The 18,161-nt window shown below is 44.2% G+C and overlaps 2 protein-coding genes across 6 annotated transcripts in view; one reads left to right on the plus strand and one right to left on the minus strand.

Annotated features, from left to right (window-relative positions):
* The window catches only part of RNF115 (ring finger protein 115), an 84,746-nt gene extending 82,376 nt beyond the window's left edge, over positions 1-2,370 (minus strand). The window contains exon 1 of one of the 2 annotated variants that reach the window (XM_021672701.2): positions 2,269-2,370. In XM_021672701.2, the coding sequence (XP_021528376.1) occupies positions 2,269-2,370 (102 nt within the window). The remainder of the gene's footprint in view (positions 1-2,268) is intronic. The other variant, XM_021672702.2, reaches the window with a different exon arrangement.
* A 232-nt stretch (positions 2,371-2,602) lies between these two features.
* On the plus strand, positions 2,603-17,625 carry POLR3C (RNA polymerase III subunit C). Of its 4 annotated transcripts, none has more exons than XM_012471970.3 (15): positions 2,603-2,893; positions 3,780-4,453; positions 5,295-5,550; positions 5,661-5,846; positions 7,563-7,651; positions 10,338-10,412; positions 10,580-10,672; positions 11,899-11,979; positions 12,207-12,258; positions 12,963-13,023; positions 13,458-13,608; positions 14,723-14,824; positions 14,955-15,004; positions 15,753-15,902; positions 17,465-17,625. In XM_012471970.3, exons 2-15 carry the CDS (start codon positions 4,307-4,309, stop codon positions 17,544-17,546), a joined length of 1,575 nt encoding a protein of 524 aa, XP_012327393.1. In that variant the 5' UTR covers positions 2,603-2,893; positions 3,780-4,306; the 3' UTR covers positions 17,547-17,625. The 4 variants fall into 4 exon arrangements, with proteins under 4 accessions (XP_012327393.1, XP_012327392.1, XP_064226692.1 ...); XM_012471969.3 differs by having other exon boundaries at positions 2,604-2,893; positions 4,294-4,453; positions 10,338-10,442; XM_064370622.1 differs by having other exon boundaries at positions 2,605-2,893; positions 10,338-10,442.
* Positions 17,626-18,161: the final 536 nt, after the last annotated feature.

The raw sequence follows: 18,161 nt of genomic DNA on the forward strand, positions 1-18,161 counted from the left end.
GTCATCATCATCACAGAGCAAAATCAGCAAGCAAAACTAAGCAGCATTTAGGCAGGGAGTGGTGGCTCACACCTGTAATACCAGCACTTTGGGAGCCTGAGTCGGGCAGATCACTTGAGGTCAAGAGTTCAAGACCGCACAGTGGCTCACGCCTGTAATCCCAGCACTTTGGGAGGCCGAGGCGGGTGGATCACGAGGTCAAGAGATCGAGACCATCCTGGTCAACATGGTGAAACCCCGTCTCTACTAATACAAAAAACAAAATTAGCTGGGCATGGTGGCGCGTGCCTGTAATCCTAGCTACTTAGGAGGCTGAGGCAGGAGAATTGCCTGAACCCAGGAGGCGGAGGTTGCGGTGAGCCGAGATCGCGCCATTGCACTCCAGCCTGGGTAACAAGAGCGAAACTCTGTCACAAAAAAAAAAAAAAGAGATCGAGACCATCCTGGTCAACATGGTGAAACCCCGTCTCTACTAAAAATACAAAAAATTAGCTGGGCATGGTGGCGCGTGCCTGTAATCCCAGCTACTCAGGAGGCTGAGGCAGGAGAATTGCCTGAACCCAGGAGGCGGAGGTTGCGGTGAGCCGAGTCGCGCCATTGCGCTCCAGCCTGGGTAACAAGAGCGAAACTCTGTCTCCAAAAAAAAAAAAAATAGTTCAAGACCAGTCTGGCCAACATGGTGAAACTCCATCTCTACTAAAAATAAAAAAATTAGCCAAGGTTGGTGGCCACATGTCTCTAGTCCCAGCTACTTGAAACTCAGGAGGCTGAGGCAGGGGAATCGCTTGAACCTGGGAGGCAGAGGTTGCAATCAGCCAAAATCATGCTCCTGGGCAACAGAGACTATCTCAAAAAAAAAAAAAAAAAAAGCTAAGTAGCATTTAGATGAAACTATGACTATGAAGTTGGGGGTGGGGCAAGTAGAGAGGAAAGAATATGTCATAAAGCCTTAAACAAAACTTTTGAGTGAGAGAAGACTATAAAACACCCTTTAAGCACTTATTCCCTGGACTCCATTTGTGCTTCTAAGAAATGATATACAGACTCACTTTAGAAGGCTTTCTCCTAGACTATATCTGAGACACCATAAATACAAACATCAATTATTATGTTGCCACTCTATCATAAGACTGAACCTGGAAACTTCCAAGGAAAGGAACAATCATAAAGACAGTTGGCCAAGGATAGGATTGCCATTCACCCTGGGGGAGCTCCTCGTAGTAGCTACAACCCAACCCAAAACAGCTTCTGGGTTTGTGATGCTGGTGCTGGCTAGTATGCTGCCTAAGTGTTGTTTGTTTTTCTTAGGGGTCTCACTGTGTTGCCCAGGCTGGTCTGAAACTCCTGGTCTCAAGCAATCCTCCTGCCTCGACCTCCCAAAGCACTGAGATTACAGACCTGAGCCTGACCTACGAAAGTGTTTTCTTCATGGCTACAGCACTGCCTCTCAAGGGGCTAACAGTCTGGCAGAAACTCGTGAAAACATTCTGTTGGGGTTCCTTTTCTTAAGTGAAGAAAGACACAGGGCGCGCGGGGTTGGGGGGTGGAGAAGCAGAACAATGGTATTAAAGACACTGGCAGCATGATAACCAAAATAAACGAAGTTGAAACAATACGTCCTGCCTTCTTCCTAAAGCCATTTCCTTCAATAGTGATAGGAGTGCAGGCCGTCTGCAAGTCATTAATAGGGTGCTGTTTTCACTTTCACAAGGACCCTGGAAACCACTGAAAAGCAAAATGCCCCTTCCCGCCCCACAGTTACCTTCCAACCCCCTTTCTGTGCTTTCTTCTTTCCCTAGAGACAACCGAATAGGGACAATCCTCAGCAATCCGCTATTTTGCTTCACTGAGAAGAGGGGTGGGGGGGCGGTTAAAAGTGTGAAAATAGAGGAAGGTGAGAAGACACTGAGGAAAGAGTATGGGGGAGGTCACCGTGGGAAAAAGACGAGGTATAAAAGAGTGCAAGAAAATTGATGGGAGAGTTGTCAAAGAAAAACTTGCTAAGAAAAAAAAAGATGTAGCGAGGGGAGGTAAAGAGGTGAGGCCAGGTGGAGCAGCCCAGGACGAATAAGAGGTGAGCAGGAGGTACAGCGCCGGGACCGTGACGCCCGGGGTTTAGGGCGAGCGGCTGCAGACACAGGGCAGCAGGTACTCGGCAGACCGATGTCAGGGGAGTCGAGGGTGTGCGGAAAGCTCCAGACCTAGTTCCGGGACATTGGGGCCAGGAATCTATGCGGTTCCCGAGTACAGAGGACACGGGGCTCTTACCGGTAGTTTGGGGCTGACCTCGCCCTTGCAAAAGTGGCAGAAAAACCGGTGGGCAGCCACAGCGGCGCCCGAGTCCGCCCCGGCCGCCGAGGCCTCCGCCATTTTTGTCCTCCGCCGCGGCCGTCCGAGAGGGCAGCCGGCCCGTCCCTCTCCAGGCCGCTACCGCGTGAGCTGCAGTCGTAGTCGCCGCCGCCGCCGCCTCGGTACGGCCCACCGCTTCAGAGCCCGCGTTGGTCACGTGAGCCGGCCCGACCCAGAGAGGCGGCGGCGCTGACGGCGACCCTGCGGCCCGCCTCCCAGAACCAAAGAGGAGCCGGAAGGAGCGGCAACCCGCTCGCCCGCCCGCCGGCTCCTCAAGCAGCCCCTCGCTGGTCCTCCAGCCTTCCAGCGAGAAGAAAGAAAGAGCGTCCCCGGAAGCCGCCGAAACTCGCGGGGGTAGAGCGGCACGCGCTTTTCGCCTTTCCGCGTCGTCTTCCGTGGTCGTCCTCTTTTCCGTGGCCGTCCTCTTCCTAGAAAGGGCGGTGGGCTCCACCTCCGCTCGGAAGGCCAGCGGGAGTCGCAGGAAGCCTCCGCGGGGAGCTCAGAGGCGTTGGGTTTGGAGCCTCTGGATTGGGCTGACCCTGAGGTTAGTGGAAAATGCTGTCTGAGCGAGGCGGCGCTGACTCTGACCGAGAGACCGAGTCTGGAACGGGAACCTATATAAAGGGAGTGAAGAGCTAGGAGCCAAGCGCCTCGGAAGTCCTTTCCGAGAATGGCAAAGGGTCTGGGAATGCTTCTCCAAAGATATGTGCATGGATGAAATAGGTCTCTGGTGATACTTAGGCGGGGGTGCCAAAGACTTGGCTTCTTAGGAATTGGAAGAAATAAGTAAACAATGTTTGGTAGCAATTTATAATAAAGAAGTAATCATATAATCAACTACATCAGTTTCTGATTGTGTCAACTTTGTCAAGGAATAGAAGTTTCAGGATTGAATACTGCCCTGCAAACAACGTAACCGCATCTCCTATTTGACACGCCCTATTGAGAAGCAGTCCTTTACCTCCTAAGTTTCTTTTTCGAAATTATCATTTCCTTTATGGGCTGAGAATGTTCACTGAGAATGAACACTATCTGCTCACTCCCACCAGGCTGTGAACAGTGACCTTAATTCTCCTAAGCAATGAAGTGTAGAAACTAAGGTCTGTGACAGACGGCAAAATAATCTACTCCCAATCTTTAAAGAAAATCAGAATCACGCATAATCCCATAAAGATAAGTTAGATGCATAATCTTTATGCATACGTTTTTCCTTTTTTTTACAACAATTGAATGTTAATTTTTTGCAGCTTCTATCACTTAATATATTAATGAATAATTTTCTACACGAATATACATGGTACTTAATAACTTTAAATGTCAGTGTAGTATGCCATCATTTACTGTTAGACATTAGATTGTTTCCAGTAAGTCGGTATCATAAACAGAACTAGTGACTTTATTATTACTATGGTTTTTTTTTTTTCTTTCAGTTGAGACGGAGTATCGCTCTGTTGCCCAGGCCGGAGTGCAGTGGCCAGATCTCAGCTCACTGCAGCCTCCACCACCTGGGTTTAAGCGATTGTCGTGCTTCATCCTCCTGAGTAGTGGGGACTACCCGCACGTGCCACCACGCCCAGCTAATTTTTTCTTTTTTTTTCTTTTTTTTTTTGTATTTTTAGTAGAGACAGGGTTTCACCACATTGGCCAGGCTGGTCTCGAACTCCTTACCTCAAGTGATCCGCCTGTCTTGGCCTTCCAGAGTGCTGGGATTACAGGCATGAGCCACTGCGCCTGGTGACTTTATTAACTTTTTATTCTTTACTTGGACATATTATCCAAAAAGAAATTGCTGTTTCAAAGATACGCAAAATTTTTAAGGCTTTTTGATGCGTATTGTCAAATTGCCCTCCAGAAAGAATACATGAATTTACACTGAGCAGCTCTGCTTCCAGCATGAAAGACTTTCCATCGTACTGTTTTGGTGTTTTTTTCCCTGGCTCTCAGACTCCCCAGTACAATGACTCAAGCAGAAATTAAGCTCTGTTCTTTGTTGCTACAAGAGCATTTTGGAGAGATTGTAGAAAAAATTGGAGTCCACCTGATAAGAACTGGCAGCCAGCCACTAAGAGTAATTGCCCATGACACAGGAACATCACTGGATCAGGTATGTCTAAATGACATTAATTTTCTCTCATTTCTTTCACTAATTTATTTCACCCACCTTTGAATATTGTTCTTCTCACCCCAGAAAAGGAAAAAATGAACAAGCCTGCCCAGGGAGCAAACAATGTTATTTGGAGGAGAAAAGATGGGACTTAGGCATCAACATTTTGTTTCTCAAAGTGTTTCTAGTTCATCACAGCTTCTTAGGCAAATCTTTGCTCTTCCCATGCCATACCTCATTTATTCACAGTAAGTCTACTAACCTCAATACTGCCTTTTTTTTTTTTTTGAGACAGAGTTTCACTCTTGTTACCCAGGCTGGAGTGCAATGGCACGATCTCAGCTCACCGCAACCTCCGCCTCCTGGGTTCAAGCAATTCTCCTATCTCAGCCTCCTGAGTAGCTGGGATTACAGGAACGCGCAACCATGCCCAGCTAATTTTTTGTATTTTTAGTAGAGACGGGGTTTCACCATGTTGACCAGGATGGTCTCAATCTCTTGACCTCGTGATCCACCCGCCTTGGCCTCCCAAAGTGCTGGGATAACAGGCGTGAGCCACCGCGCCCGGCAATACTGCCTTTAAGGAATGAGAATGATAGAAGAAAAGTAAATTGTGTTTTGAAAGATGAGGATCAGGGAAAATATAGCAAGGAATCTTTCTGATTTCTTATATTGATATGTGATTCTTATTAACTACTCCAATAGAGAGAGGAAATAAGTGCAAAGATTCTTATCCAGCCATTTTCTGATGCTTAGTAAGCTGCTGGACGAAAAATTGCCAGCAGTAATGAGCTATATCTTCAGGTCTTTCCTCTCTTTCTTCTCTTTATGTCCCATCTAGGTGAAAAAAGCCCTATGTGTTCTTGTCCAGCATAACCTGGTGAGTTATCAAGTGCACAAACGTGGTGTGGTGGAGTATGAAGCGCAGTGCAGCCGGGTATTACGAATGCTTAGATATCCCCGGTACATCTATACTACCAAAACTCTGTACAGTGACACTGGAGAGCTGATTGTTGAGGAGCTTCTGTTGAATGGCAAACTGACAATGTCAACTGTTGTGAAGAAAGTGGCAGACCGGCTCACAGAGACCATGGAGGGTCAGTACTGTATCCACAGCTGTTAACAAAAGCGTAGATCAGCTGGCTACATGAGTGGACCCTGAGCTGTCTTAGGCCATCTCATCTGCCTTTTTCCTCCTGTTACACAGATGGCAAGACCATGGACTATGCTGAAGTGTCAAACACATTTGTACGATTGGCAGACACACACTTTGTACAACGCTGCCCCTCAGTACCTACCACTGAGAATTCAGACCCTGGGCCACCACCACCTGCCCCCACGCTTGTCATTAATGAGAAGGACATGTACCTGGTTCCTAAGCTGAGCTTGATAGGTAAGGAATTTTAACCCCTGGAACTGTGACTTGCCTTAACTGTGGATTCTTCTTGATTGGTTGTTAAAAGTATGAACCAGTTGAACATCACCGAGTATACCGAACATTTACCGAGTATTCTTCTTGATTGGTTGTTAAAAGTATGAACCAGTTGAACATTTACCGAGACATTGTGATGTATAACAATGAAAAAGTCATGGTCTCTGCCATAGGGCTTTAGTATAAGAGACATTAATCAGAAAATCACATTGATACATAATTAAACTGTGATAAGTACTATGAAGGAAAAGCATGAGGTGTTATGAAAATACATAGTGGAGGGCCGGGCGTGGTGGCTCACGCCTATAATTCCAGCACTTTGGGAGGCCGAGGCGGGTGGATCACCAGGTCAAGAGATCAAGACCATCCTGGTCAACAAGGTGAAACCCCGTCTCTACTAAAAAATACAAAAATTAGCTGGGCATGGTGGCGCACACCTGTAGTCCCAGCTACTCAGGAGGCTGAGGCAGGAGAATTGCTTGAACCCAGGAGGCAGAGGTTGCGGTGAGCTGAGATCGCGCCATTGCACTCCAGCCTGGGTAACAAAAGCAAAAAAACTCCGTCTCAAAAAAAAAAAAAAAAGAAAGAAAAGAAACTACATAATGGAGACTTTGGGAGACTGAAGTGGCTGAATCATTGGAGGCCACGAGTTTGAGACCAGTGTGGGCAACATGGTGAAATCCCATCTCTACTAAAATTACAAAAATTAGCCAGGTATGGTGGTGCATGCCTGTAATCCCAGCTACTCGGGAGGCTGAGGCAGGAAAATTGCTTGAACCCAGGAGACAGAGGTTGCAGTGAGCCAAGATTGTGCCACTGCACTCCAGCCTGGGCAACAGAGTGAGACTCTTGTCTCAAAAAAAAAAACAAAAAAACTATATAATGGGGGACTGGATTCATCTGGAAGTTTAGGCCTCATGTTTCTTTGAGAAGGTGGCATTTGAGCTAAAATTTTAAATAGAAGCTAACAGTGAGGTAACAGAGGAAAAGCATTTTTGGCAAAGGGAATAGTATGTAGTAAACAAAAAATAGCCTTTGAAGAAATGAAATAATGTCAGTATAGCTAAAGCATGGTAAGCAAAGCAAGAGAGGTATGAGATAAGGTTAGAGATAGGCAGAGGTCTGATCTCAGAAGCTGATCAGGGTCTACCTGCTTAGTACTTGGATGGGAGACGGGCAGGGGCTAAATCAATAAGACCTTATAGAGCATCTGTTCTTTATGCTAAGGCAAAGGAAAACCACTAAAGGATTTTTAAGGAAGTGACGTGATCTAATTTATACTTTTAAAAGATTTTTTGTCTATAGAAAGGATGGGAGGATGGGGCAAAGGTAAATGTTGACAGACTGGTGAAAAATGAAATATAGAAAGGGTGAGGGAGACAAGTGTCAAGAATGACATCTGTGTGTCTGACTCGTGCATGTGGGAGGATGATGATATCGTTGGCCATGATAGAGCATCGGAGGAGAACTGGTCTTTGGAGGAGAAAGACTAGTTTCTTTTTGAACATGTTGAGTTTCAGATTATTTTATTATTTACTTGTATTTCTTATAGCTCTTTAGCTCCCTAAGCAACTCTGATCTAGAGGCAGCTACAGCTGTCTTTGGAATGAAAGACACCTGGTCATTTCCTGTCGTCATGTGAGATACAGCCTAAGTATTCAATTGTTTGTTTGACAGGGAAAGGTAAAAGGCGGAGATCATCTGATGAAGACGCTGCTGGGGAGCCCAAGGCCAAGAGACCAAAACATACTACAGATAACAAGGAGGTAATGGGGCTTCTTGATTAGAAGTCCTTACCCTGAAGCAGGCCAGAAAGAGCACTCAGATAACAAGCCCCAAGAGAGCTTAAAGATTCCTGAGCTAAGAAGCAGTAGGATTGTGAACCTCATTAAATATTAGCAGGAATAGACTAACAAAGAACGAACCATTACTGTCTCCCTTCTGAGCCTTAACTTGATTCATTCATTGAACAGAGGTAACAGCTTATGCAAAAAGGGGCCTAGAAAAAGTGTAGGTTGCTCAATATGGCTAGAACTTAAAGACCTATAGGAGCCAGTGGTGAAAAATGAGTCTAAAAATTATATATAGGCCTGAACGCATATATTCAGATGCCTTCTTAGCACACTGATAAAGATGTCAATAAGCGGCCGAGTGCGGTGGCTCCCGCCTGGAATCCCAGCACTTCGGGAGCCGAGGCAGGTGGATCACCTGAGGTCAGGAGTTTGAGACCAGCCTGACCGACATGGTGAAACCCCGTCTCTACTAAAAATACAAAAATTAGCCGGTCATGGTGGCGTGGGCCTATAATCCCAGCTACTTGGGAGATTGAGGCATGAGAATCACTTGAACCTGGAGGGTAGAGGTTTCAGTGAGCTGAGATCATGCCACTTCACTGGAGCCTGGGCAAAAGAGCAAAACTCCCATCTTAAAAAAAAAAAAAAAGAGAAAGAGAGAGTTCTAGGATAGAGTAACAGATTTGGAAATGCATTAATAATTGAAGCCTGGAGAGCAGATAAAATTACCCAAGTAGAGCGTGTAGAGTAAAATGAAAGGAAGCATCAGTATTATAGGTGGCGTCTGAAAGAGGAATCTGTGGAGACTGAGAAAAGGTAGCCAGAAAGATTGAAAGTAGCACCAAGAAAAAATGATGTTGGCCAGTCCAGTGGCTCACGCCTGTAATCCTAACACTTTGGAAGTCCAAGGCGGGCGATTGCTTGAGCCTAGGAGTTTGAGATCATCCTGAGCAACATGGTGAGACCCTGTCTCTACAAAAAATACAAAAATTACCTGAGTGTGGTAGCACGCACCCGTGGTCACAGCTGCTTGGGAGGCTAAGGTGGGAGGATCACCTGAGCCCAGGGAGTTCAGGGCTGCAGTGAACTATGATCACACCACTGCACTCCAGCCTGGGTGACAGAGACCCTGTCTTTAAAAGAAAAAAAAAATGGTGTCATAAAATGCAAGGAGCCACATAAAGTTTTAAGAAGGAAAAAATGTCCATGTCATATGCTTGCTAAAGATTAAACAAGATCAGAAGTAGAAAGTCTTATTTGAACTTAACAACATAGAGTCCTCAAGGACGATCGTGGTATTTCACTGGAATGCGAGTGACAATTGACATTTCAGGATGATGGTGGAAATGGGTTGAGTAAATCTAGATGGAGATACAGCTGGGATGGCCAACTCTTTGAGAAGCTTGCCTGTGACAGTAAAGAAAAGAAGAGGAGGCATAGGATTGAAGGAGAATTATAAAGTAGAAGAGACTTGGACAGGATAAAGGCTGGTAAGAAGAAGGCAATAATGAAGGAAAGGCTGAAGATGTTAGAGGACAAGGTAAAATAGAGCTGGATCCCCAAAAGTGAATGAGAGTAAGGTCTGGAATACCAGTGTGGGCATTAACCTTAGGTAAAAGGAACATTTTTCAGCTGTGATAAGTGAGTAAAAATATAAATTAAAAACATAAAAGGGCTGGGCGCGGTGGCTCACGCCTATAATCCCAGCACTTTGGGAGGCCAAGGCGGGTGGATCACAAGGTCAAGAGATCGAGATCATCCTGGCCAACATGGTGAAACCCCGTCTCTACTAAAAATACAAAAAAAATAGCTGGGCGTGGTGGCGCGCGCCTGTAGTCCCAGCTACTTGGGAGGCTGAGGCAGGAGAATTGCTTGAACCCGGGAGGCGGAGGTTGCAGTGAGCTGAGGTCGCGCCACTGCACTCCAGCCTGGCGCCTGGTGATGAAGTGAGACTCTGTCTCAAAAAAAAAAAAAAAAAAACCATAAAGAAATGTGGTGAGGACATGCACAAAGTTGAATAAATTCTGGCCTAGTGGCTTTTATTTTCTTTGTGAAATCAGAAACAAGGTCATCTGCTGAGAGCAAGAAGGAAGAAGGGTCAAGTTAGAGACTTGAGGGTAATGGAGAAGAGTTAAAATAGGGAGAGAAAGGCCAGAAGTGGTGGCTCATGCCTGTAATCCCAGCACTTTGGGTGGCGAAGGCAGGGGGATCGCCTGAGTTGAAGAGTTCAAGATCAGCCTGGATGTGGTGAAACTCCGAATCTACTAAAAATTCAAAAATTAGCCAAGCACTGTGGTGGGGGCCTGTAATCCCAGTACTCAGGAGGCTGAGGCAGAAGAATAGCTTGAACCCAAGAAGCAGAGGTTGCAATGAGCAGAGATCACGCCACTGCACTTCAGCCTGGGTGACAAGCAAAACTCAAAAAATAAAATTAAAATTAAAATAATAAAATAGGAAGGAAAGATTGGAGACGAGCTCAGAGAACCTGTTTGAAGTTGGGATTTGTCTAGACACCAGTCTGCATGACTGAATGATTTGTCTCCAACGAATTTAGTTGTTAGTATGTAGGAAAAGAAATGGCGAACCATTAAATCCAAGCTCCTCAGAAAACTCTACGCTGTATTTAAATGTTTCTCTCTAAGTCTTTTCTCTTCCTCAGCCCATTCCAGATGATGGGATTTATTGGCAGGCCAACCTTGACAGATTCCACCAACACTTCCGTGACCAAGCCATTGTGAGTGCAGTTGCTAACAGGATGGACCAGGTAATACCTAAGTAGGTCTGTCATTGGTCATCAGGAACATTCACTTACTTGTCAGATATGGCCATTGTCACATAGAGCTGGTGGCGGGCGGGGGAAGCACAGTGATTTCTGAATTCCAGTTTACTTTTCAAACACAGACAAGCAGCGAGATCGTGCGAACCATGCTCCGAATGAGTGAGATTACCACTTCCTCTAGTGCTGCCTTCACCCAGCCATTGTCTTCCAATGAGGTGAGTTTCATGTTCTTGTGCTAGCTTTCGGACATACTCTTGGGTATTAACAACATTTATTATACACTGATCCTGGTGCTTTGTTGAGATCTGAGCCTTGAAAGAGAAGGGCGTTTGTTTGATGTGGGGCAAGGATTATCTTCAAGTGGTGAGCACTGAAATGTTTGGTCTCTTAGGATCTAACTTTTCAAAATCTACATCATTCACTTAGTCAAAGTATCTATTTGTCAAGTACAGCCTATTCCTAATTATTTTAAAAATCTAGGATTTGGACCCTGAGAGCCTTGGCATTCAGGACATTATTTGACTCCTTGTATTTAAAATATTGATGTTTAATAAATATATATTATTTATATTACTGTCTTCTGTTTGTTTTGAGACAGTCTCGCTCTGTCACCTGGCTGGAGTGCAGTGGTGCGATCTCCGCTCACTGCAACCTCCACCTCCCGGGTTCAAGTGATTCTCCTGCCTCAGCCTCCCGAGTAGCTGAGACTGCAGGCCCACACCACCACGCCCAGCTAGTTTTTGTATTTTTAGTAAGGATGGGGTTTCACCATAGGATGGTCTTGATCTCTTGACCTCATGATCTGCCCACCTCAGCCTCCCAAAGTGCTGGGATTACAGGCATGAGCCACTATGCCTGGCCGGTAAAACTTCTTTTCATGTCAGTTTTTATAGATTTGTCCCACTCTAATTTATAATGACTGTATTATATTCCACTTAAATGACCGTGCTATACTTTATTTTAATGTACTACTCAGTACTGGTCTTTTGGGTGTTTCCAGTTTTTTACTCTTACAAACAATCCTGCTATGAATATATTTGGACAATTTTGTGATATCTAAAATTAAGACATCTTTTTTTTTTTTTGAGACGGAGTTTTGCTCTTGTAGCCCAAGCCAGAGTGCAGTGGCACGATCTCAGCTCACTGCAACCTCCGCCTCCCGGGTTCAAGCAATTCTTCTGCCTCAGCCTCCCAAGTAGCTGGGATTACAGGCATGAGCCACCACACCCAGCTAATTCTGTATTTTTAGTAAAGATGGGGTTTCACCATATTGGTCAGCCTGGTCTCCAACTCCTGACCCCAGGCAATCCACCTGATTCAGCCTCCTAAAGTGCTGGAATTATAGGCATGAGCCACTGTACCCAGCCTAAAAGATCTTTATTTCAGTAAAGTCAGCAGTTCTAAGTTTCCAAACCCATTTTAAGTGTCTTTTGCTCCATAGATCTTCAGATCCCTACCTGTTGGCTATAACATCTCTAAGCAAGTTCTTGATCAGTATCTCACTCTGCTGGCAGACGATCCAGTAAGTCTTTTTTTTTCTTTTTTCTTTAGTTTGTTCTGATGACAATTTATTTCTGCACTGATGACTAGTTTCATTCTCCTATAGTCTTATTTTCTACCTAGCCAGCCCAGGCAATTTCTCCACACTATTTGATATGAGGGCTACCAGACTTTTGGTCAGATTTGTTCCATTGGAAACAGGCTCACGAGACTTTCCATTCAGTTAATACTCTCTCTTTTTCTCAATAGCTAGAGTTTGTTGGAAAGTCTGGCGACAGTGGTGGAGGAATGTATGTCATCAGTATCCTTACCAGTTATTTCCTTAGAGTCAGGCAGCCTGACCTGTAAGTCAGAATGGTGCCTTAGGAAAGAAATATTTGGTAATGTTTATTATACTAAATAAGTTAGAAAATTGAAATAATTGCTAAATAAATTTTTCTGTGAATTTACAGTGAACTGCATTGATGATAAAGAAGTAAAAAGAGGCCAGGCATGGTGGCTCACACCTGTAATCCTAGGACTTTGGGAGGCTGAGGCAGGAAAATTGCATGAGCCCAGGAGTTCAAGACCAGCCTGAGCAACATGGCAAAACCCCATTATACAAAAAATACAAAAACTAGCCAGATGTAACAGTGCGTGCTTATAGTTCTGCTCCTTAGGAGACTGAGGTGGGAGGATCACTTGAGCCCAGGAGGCAGAGGTTGCAGTGAGCTGAGATCATGCCACTGTACTCCAGCCTGGGTGACAGAGTGAGACCCTATCTCAAAAAAAAAAAAAGTTAAAAGGACTTTTAATTGACCAAATTTTAGTTAAGCAAAACCCTTACTTAAATACTTGTATTAAAGTTTTGGAATATTTATGTACCATAATTGAAACCATAAATTATAACGTGAAAAACGAAGTAGCGTTTAAAGTTTAATTATAAATTAGAAACTTAGGAATAAAACTCAGATCACAGTAACCAGGCCAGAACATTACTGAGTGACCTTAATTCTCTACATAAAGACCTCCATAAGGCATTAGCATCTCTAGCCACAGCCACTCTGGAGTCTGTCGTACAAGAGAGGTAAGGGGGACACTGATGGGGTTTGGGATCAGATATTTCCTCTCCCCACTGAAGTAATTCGTCCATTATGTAAGCAACCAGTATAACCACACCTTGGCACACTTTGCCCCATTTTTTCACTGGACTCCTGTGGATCTCATGTAATACTGCTCTTTACCCTAAAATAACCTACTGCTTAGTTCCTAGTGATGCAAATTAACCAGCCTCCCTAAAGCCTTTGCTTACAAATGTAGGAACTATGGCACTCAAATGAGTTCAGCAGTTGGTGATGACTTACCTTCACCAACCTGTGGAGCTGTGGAAGAATTTTCTGATCACTGTTCCTCTCTGGTCCTTGTTCCACACGTGGGATAGAACACCACCCCATCTATGACTGGGAACTAAAGCTACTCTCCTATGTTGGCATGCCATTTGCTTGCTTCATTCTTTTCCAGATTTGGGTCTCGCTGTGCTAGAATATTCCGTCTAGTTTTGCAGAAGAAACACCTGGAGCAGAAGCAAGTGGAAGACTTTGCAATGATTCCTGCAAAGGAGGCAAAGGATATGCTATATAAGATGCTCTCAGAAAATTTTATATCACTCCAGGTAACCAAGGGTGTAATAATTGCCAACCAGACAAGCTAGCGTAGGGTGAGAGAAGCTTCTCAGGCAAACATACTGAATCCCCAAGCAAACTCTATATCCAGCTCTGAGACAGAAAACATGATGCACAGAGATGTAGCAAGCACTTAGAGGATAATGTGGAGCCTTAACTGCCCTAGTAAGAAAGAGGCAGTTGGACATGGTGGCTCACGCCTGGAATCCCAGCACTTTGGGAGGCCGAGGTGGGCAGATCACTTGATGTCAGGAGTTTGAGACCAGCCTGGCCTACATGGTGAAACCCTGTCTCTACTAAGTACAAAACAATTAAATGGGCGTGGTGGCACGTGCCTATAATCCCAGCTACTTGGGAGACTGAGGCAGGAAGGAGAATCTCTGGAACCCAGGAGGCAGAGGTTGCAGTGAGCTGAGATTGCACCACTGCACGTCAGCCTGGGTGATAGAGCAAGACTCTGTCTCAAAAAAAAAATGGTTTTTTGTAAAAATCATATAGAATTTACCTGGTACACAGATTGCTCAGTAAATGTTAGTTACCTTCCCTTTCTTCCCTATTCAGGATGCTGACAGTCAAATGGGAAAAAACAGGGAAGCCCAGCTCTCCATTTAACTAATTATGACATAAACCACAGAGACTGAGCTGGGCACACCTGTAATCCCAGCACTTTGGGAAGCCAAGGCAGGAAGATCACTTAAGCCCAGGAATTCAAGACCAGCCTGGGCAATATAGTGAGACCATGTCTCTTCCCCCCAACACCCCCCAAAAATGAAAAAATTAGTTGAGCATGGTGGCGCATGCCTGTAGTTCCAGTTGCTCAGGATACTGAAGTAGGAGGATTGCTTGAGTCCCATGTAGAAGTTGCAGTGAGCCAAGATTGCACCACCACACTCCATCCTGGGTAACAGCAAGACCCAGTCTCAAAGTAAATAAATAAAATAAACACAGGTACTGAAAGACTAGGAAACATGAAAATGTAAGTAAAAAAGAGAGCCGAGTAACTCCAGATGGAATGAGTGTTTACTTTGCCAGTTCCCAAACAGTATAGTTTTTTTTTTTCAAACAGTATAATTTCTGTTATTTTTTTTTCTATTGGACAAATAGGAAATTCCCAAAACACCAGACCATGCCCCATCCAGAACCTTCTATTTATATACTGTGAACATCCTGTCAGCTGCCCGAATGTTGTTGCACAGGTGCTACAAGGTAACCCAGTCTAGACCTTCTCCCCATTTCCTCCACATGGACAAGTCTCCCTCATATGCCTATTTCACCCATTTTACCTGAGCTGCTGAAATAGAACTATGCATTTTTTGTCTGTCTTCTCTTTCCTCAGAGCATAGCCAACTTGATAGAAAGGAGGCAATTTGAAACCAAAGAGAACAAGTAAGTAACATTTTCAGTTGAGTTATTTACATTTTTCAAGGTCAAGGGCCTGAGGGAATTTCCTACAGAAACAAGAATCAATGGAGGCTGGGCCGGGTGCAGTGGCTCATGCCTGTAATCCCAGCACTTTGGGAGGCTGAGGCAGGTGGATCACTTGAGGTCAGGAGTTCAAGACCAGCCTGGCCAACGTGGTGAAACCCTATCTCTACTAAAAATACAAAAATTAGCTGGGCATGGTCGTGGCACCTGTAGTCCCAGCTACTCTGGAGTCTGAGGCAGGAGAATCACTTAAACTCAGTGAGTGGAGGTTGCAGTGAGCCACTCTGTGCCACTGCACTCCAGCCTGGGTGAGAGTGTGACTCCATCTCAAAAAAAAAAAAAAAAATCTGAGAAATAGGAAACAATGGAGATAGCAGCCAGTCTACTTGCATTGAATCATTGGCTTAGATTAGTATAAATCATGCATAGTCTACCCTTTTCTAATACGCTCCCAATGAAATAGTTTTTCAGATTAAATTTATGAGAAACGTACAAAAGCACCAAACTTTAAGTGCAAATGAAAGGCAGTAAGAGTTTCAGGAGTGAAGTTGTATTTCCAAATAAGTTTCTAGAAAATGTCCTTAGAAGGTGACATTATCTACTTTGACCAGGAAAATGGTAAAAGGGTGATGGGTTGTGCCTCAGAGATAAATGGTAAGAGAATCTCCAAGGTTAGGAAACATGTCTCAGAGTTGTGTTTGTTTGACAGGCGTCTACTAGAAAAATCTCAGAGGGTAGAAGCCATCATTGCATCTATGCAGGCTACTGGTGCAGAGGAGGCACAGTTACAAGAAATAGAGGAGATGATCACAGCTCCTGAACGTCAGCAGCTAGAGACCCTGAAACGTAATGTCAACAAGTAAGCATCATAAACTTCAGACCTACATTTCAAAATACCATCCAAAAACTCCTTTTTCATGTCTTGTAAGCCTCCAACTTAGCACAAGCAAACCTAAACTGTCTTCTCCAGCTCAATTAACAGAATGTAATACACCTGTTTTTGTAAACAAGCAGTTCTGAAGATGTTCTCAGCTTCTTTTCCATCACCATATACACTCTCTTGTTCATCAAGTACTGTTAATTTGTTTTAAGACATGGGGTTTTGCTGTGTTGCTGAGACTGGTTTTGAACTCCTAGGCTCACACAGTCCTTTTGGCTCAGCCTCCCAAGTAGCTGGGACTACAGGCAAGTGCCACTGTACTGGCTTAATTTTACTTCAGTCATGTGTCTCAAATCTGGCCTTTCGTCTTCGTCCATACGCAGGCCTTCATCACCTCTTTCCTAGACCACATTTCAGTGCAAAGTCTTGTACCTCTTTTATTAAATGTATTTCTAAGTATTTTTTTAGGTGCTAGTTTAGTGGTTGCTTATTTCATTTTTGGATTGTTCATTGCTAGTGTTATAGAAAAACAACCAACTTTTTTTTTCTTTTTTTGAGACGGAGTTTCGCTCTTGTGATCCAGGCTGGAGTGCAATGGTGTGATCTTGGCTCCCTCCGCCTCCTGGGTTCAGGCAATTCTCCTGCCTCAGTCTCCTGAGTAGCTGGGATTACAGGCACGCGCCACCATGCCCAGCTAATTTTTTGTATTAGTAGAGATAGGGTTTCACCATGTTGACCAGGATGGTCTCGATCTCTTGACCTCGTGATCCACCCGCCTCGGCCTCCCAAAGTGCTGGGATTACAGGCTTGAGCCACCGCACCCAGCCAAACAACCAACTTTTGTGTTGTGATTTTGTATCCTACAACTTTACTAAATTCATTTATTAATTCTAGTAGTTTTTTTTTTTTTGCAGATTCTTTGAGATTTTTTATAATAGAATTATGTCACCTGTGAATGGAGGTAGTTTTACTTCTACCTTTCAATCTATACTCCTTTTACCTTTTTTTCTTGCCTCATTGCCCTTGCTAGAACCTCCAGTAAAAGGTTGAATGGAAGTACAGGAGCAGACATCTTTGTTTTGTTTCTGATTTTAGGGGAAAAGCTTTTAGTCTTTCACCATTAAGTATGGTGTTAGCTGTGGGTTTTTCCTAGATGGCTTTTATCCGGCTGAAGAAGCTTCCATTTCTTCCTAATCACCACTGACTTCAAGCTTCAGACACTCTTAGCTTCTTGCTATTCTAAAACACACACTAGGTCCTTTTATACCTGTGCCTTTACATTGGTTTTCCTGATTGCAAGTTAAGACTACCTTCCCCCAGGACAGAGGCTCTGTATTTTGCATTCTCAGCAGTTTCCATGGTGTCTGGCACATAAAAGGTACTCGGTAAATGGCAAAATGATCAACTGGTTCTCCTGCTTTCTTTCCATCCACTCTCGGGGGTAACCAAGCAGTTCTCCATGGTCACATCCACTCAGCCTCTAAGCTTAAATATGCTATTGAACATTCAGTCTAGGCAAATGCTTTTACTTTTTCACTCAGGTTGGATGCCAGTGAGATCCAGGTGGACGAAACTATCTTCCTGCTGGAGTCTTACATTGAGTGTACCATGAAGAGACTATGACCCAGAAGAAGATCTTCCTCAAAAGACTGGTTGTGGGCGGGGATGGAAAGCAAAATAAAGGAGGTGCCTGGATACATTATTTGCAGTAGGATAAGTTGCAGATTCTTTTTTTTTTTTTTTTAACCTTACCAAGTTAAGAAAGCATAAGTTGCAGATTCTTGAACTGAAACTGCCTCTCTATCCCTACAGCCCAGGATACACCTGAAAGAATTTGACATATTTAGATCCATCACTATATTGTCCCCTCATCAAATCTTGGCAGTGGGAAGAACCTTAAATCCACAGGATTAATCATCTATCAGATGCATCCGTTCCCATAAAGAAGTTACCCACACGTATGTTTGAACATCCCTGGCAGTAGGAAACTTCTGAAGTTAATTTTATTTTCAAATGTCTAGGCCTTTTCTTTATTTTGTTGAGATATATATATATATATATGTATATATATATGTATCTAAAACTATATATATATAGGTTGTTGTTGAGACAGGATCTCATTCTGTCACCCAGGCTGGGGTGTAATAATAGTGCAGTCACTGGCTCCCTGCAACCTTGACCTCCTGGGCTCAAGCAGTCCTCCCACCTCAGCCTCTGGAGCGAGTAGCTGGGACTTCA

The sequence above is a fragment of the Aotus nancymaae genome, unplaced genomic scaffold (genome assembly GCF_030222135.1).
Source record: "Aotus nancymaae isolate 86718 unplaced genomic scaffold, 86718_ANA_hifiasm-v0.15.2.pri h1tg000108l, whole genome shotgun sequence".
In the NCBI taxonomy this organism is placed as follows: domain Eukaryota; kingdom Metazoa; phylum Chordata; class Mammalia; order Primates; family Aotidae; genus Aotus; species Aotus nancymaae.

Excerpts from the sequence above, each read along its gene's own strand:
- POLR3C (XM_012471969.3), top strand. The coding sequence starts at position 4,307 with ATGACTCAAGCAGAAATTAAGCTCTGTTCTTTGTTGCTACAAGAGCAT. Across the intron at positions 5,847-7,562 it reads TCCTAAGCTGAGCTTGATAG|GGAAAGGTAAAAGGCGGAGA; the intron begins GTAAGGAATTTT and ends TTTGTTTGACAG. Across the intron at positions 15,903-17,464 it reads CTGAAACGTAATGTCAACAA|GTTGGATGCCAGTGAGATCC; the intron begins GTAAGCATCATA and ends TTTTTCACTCAG.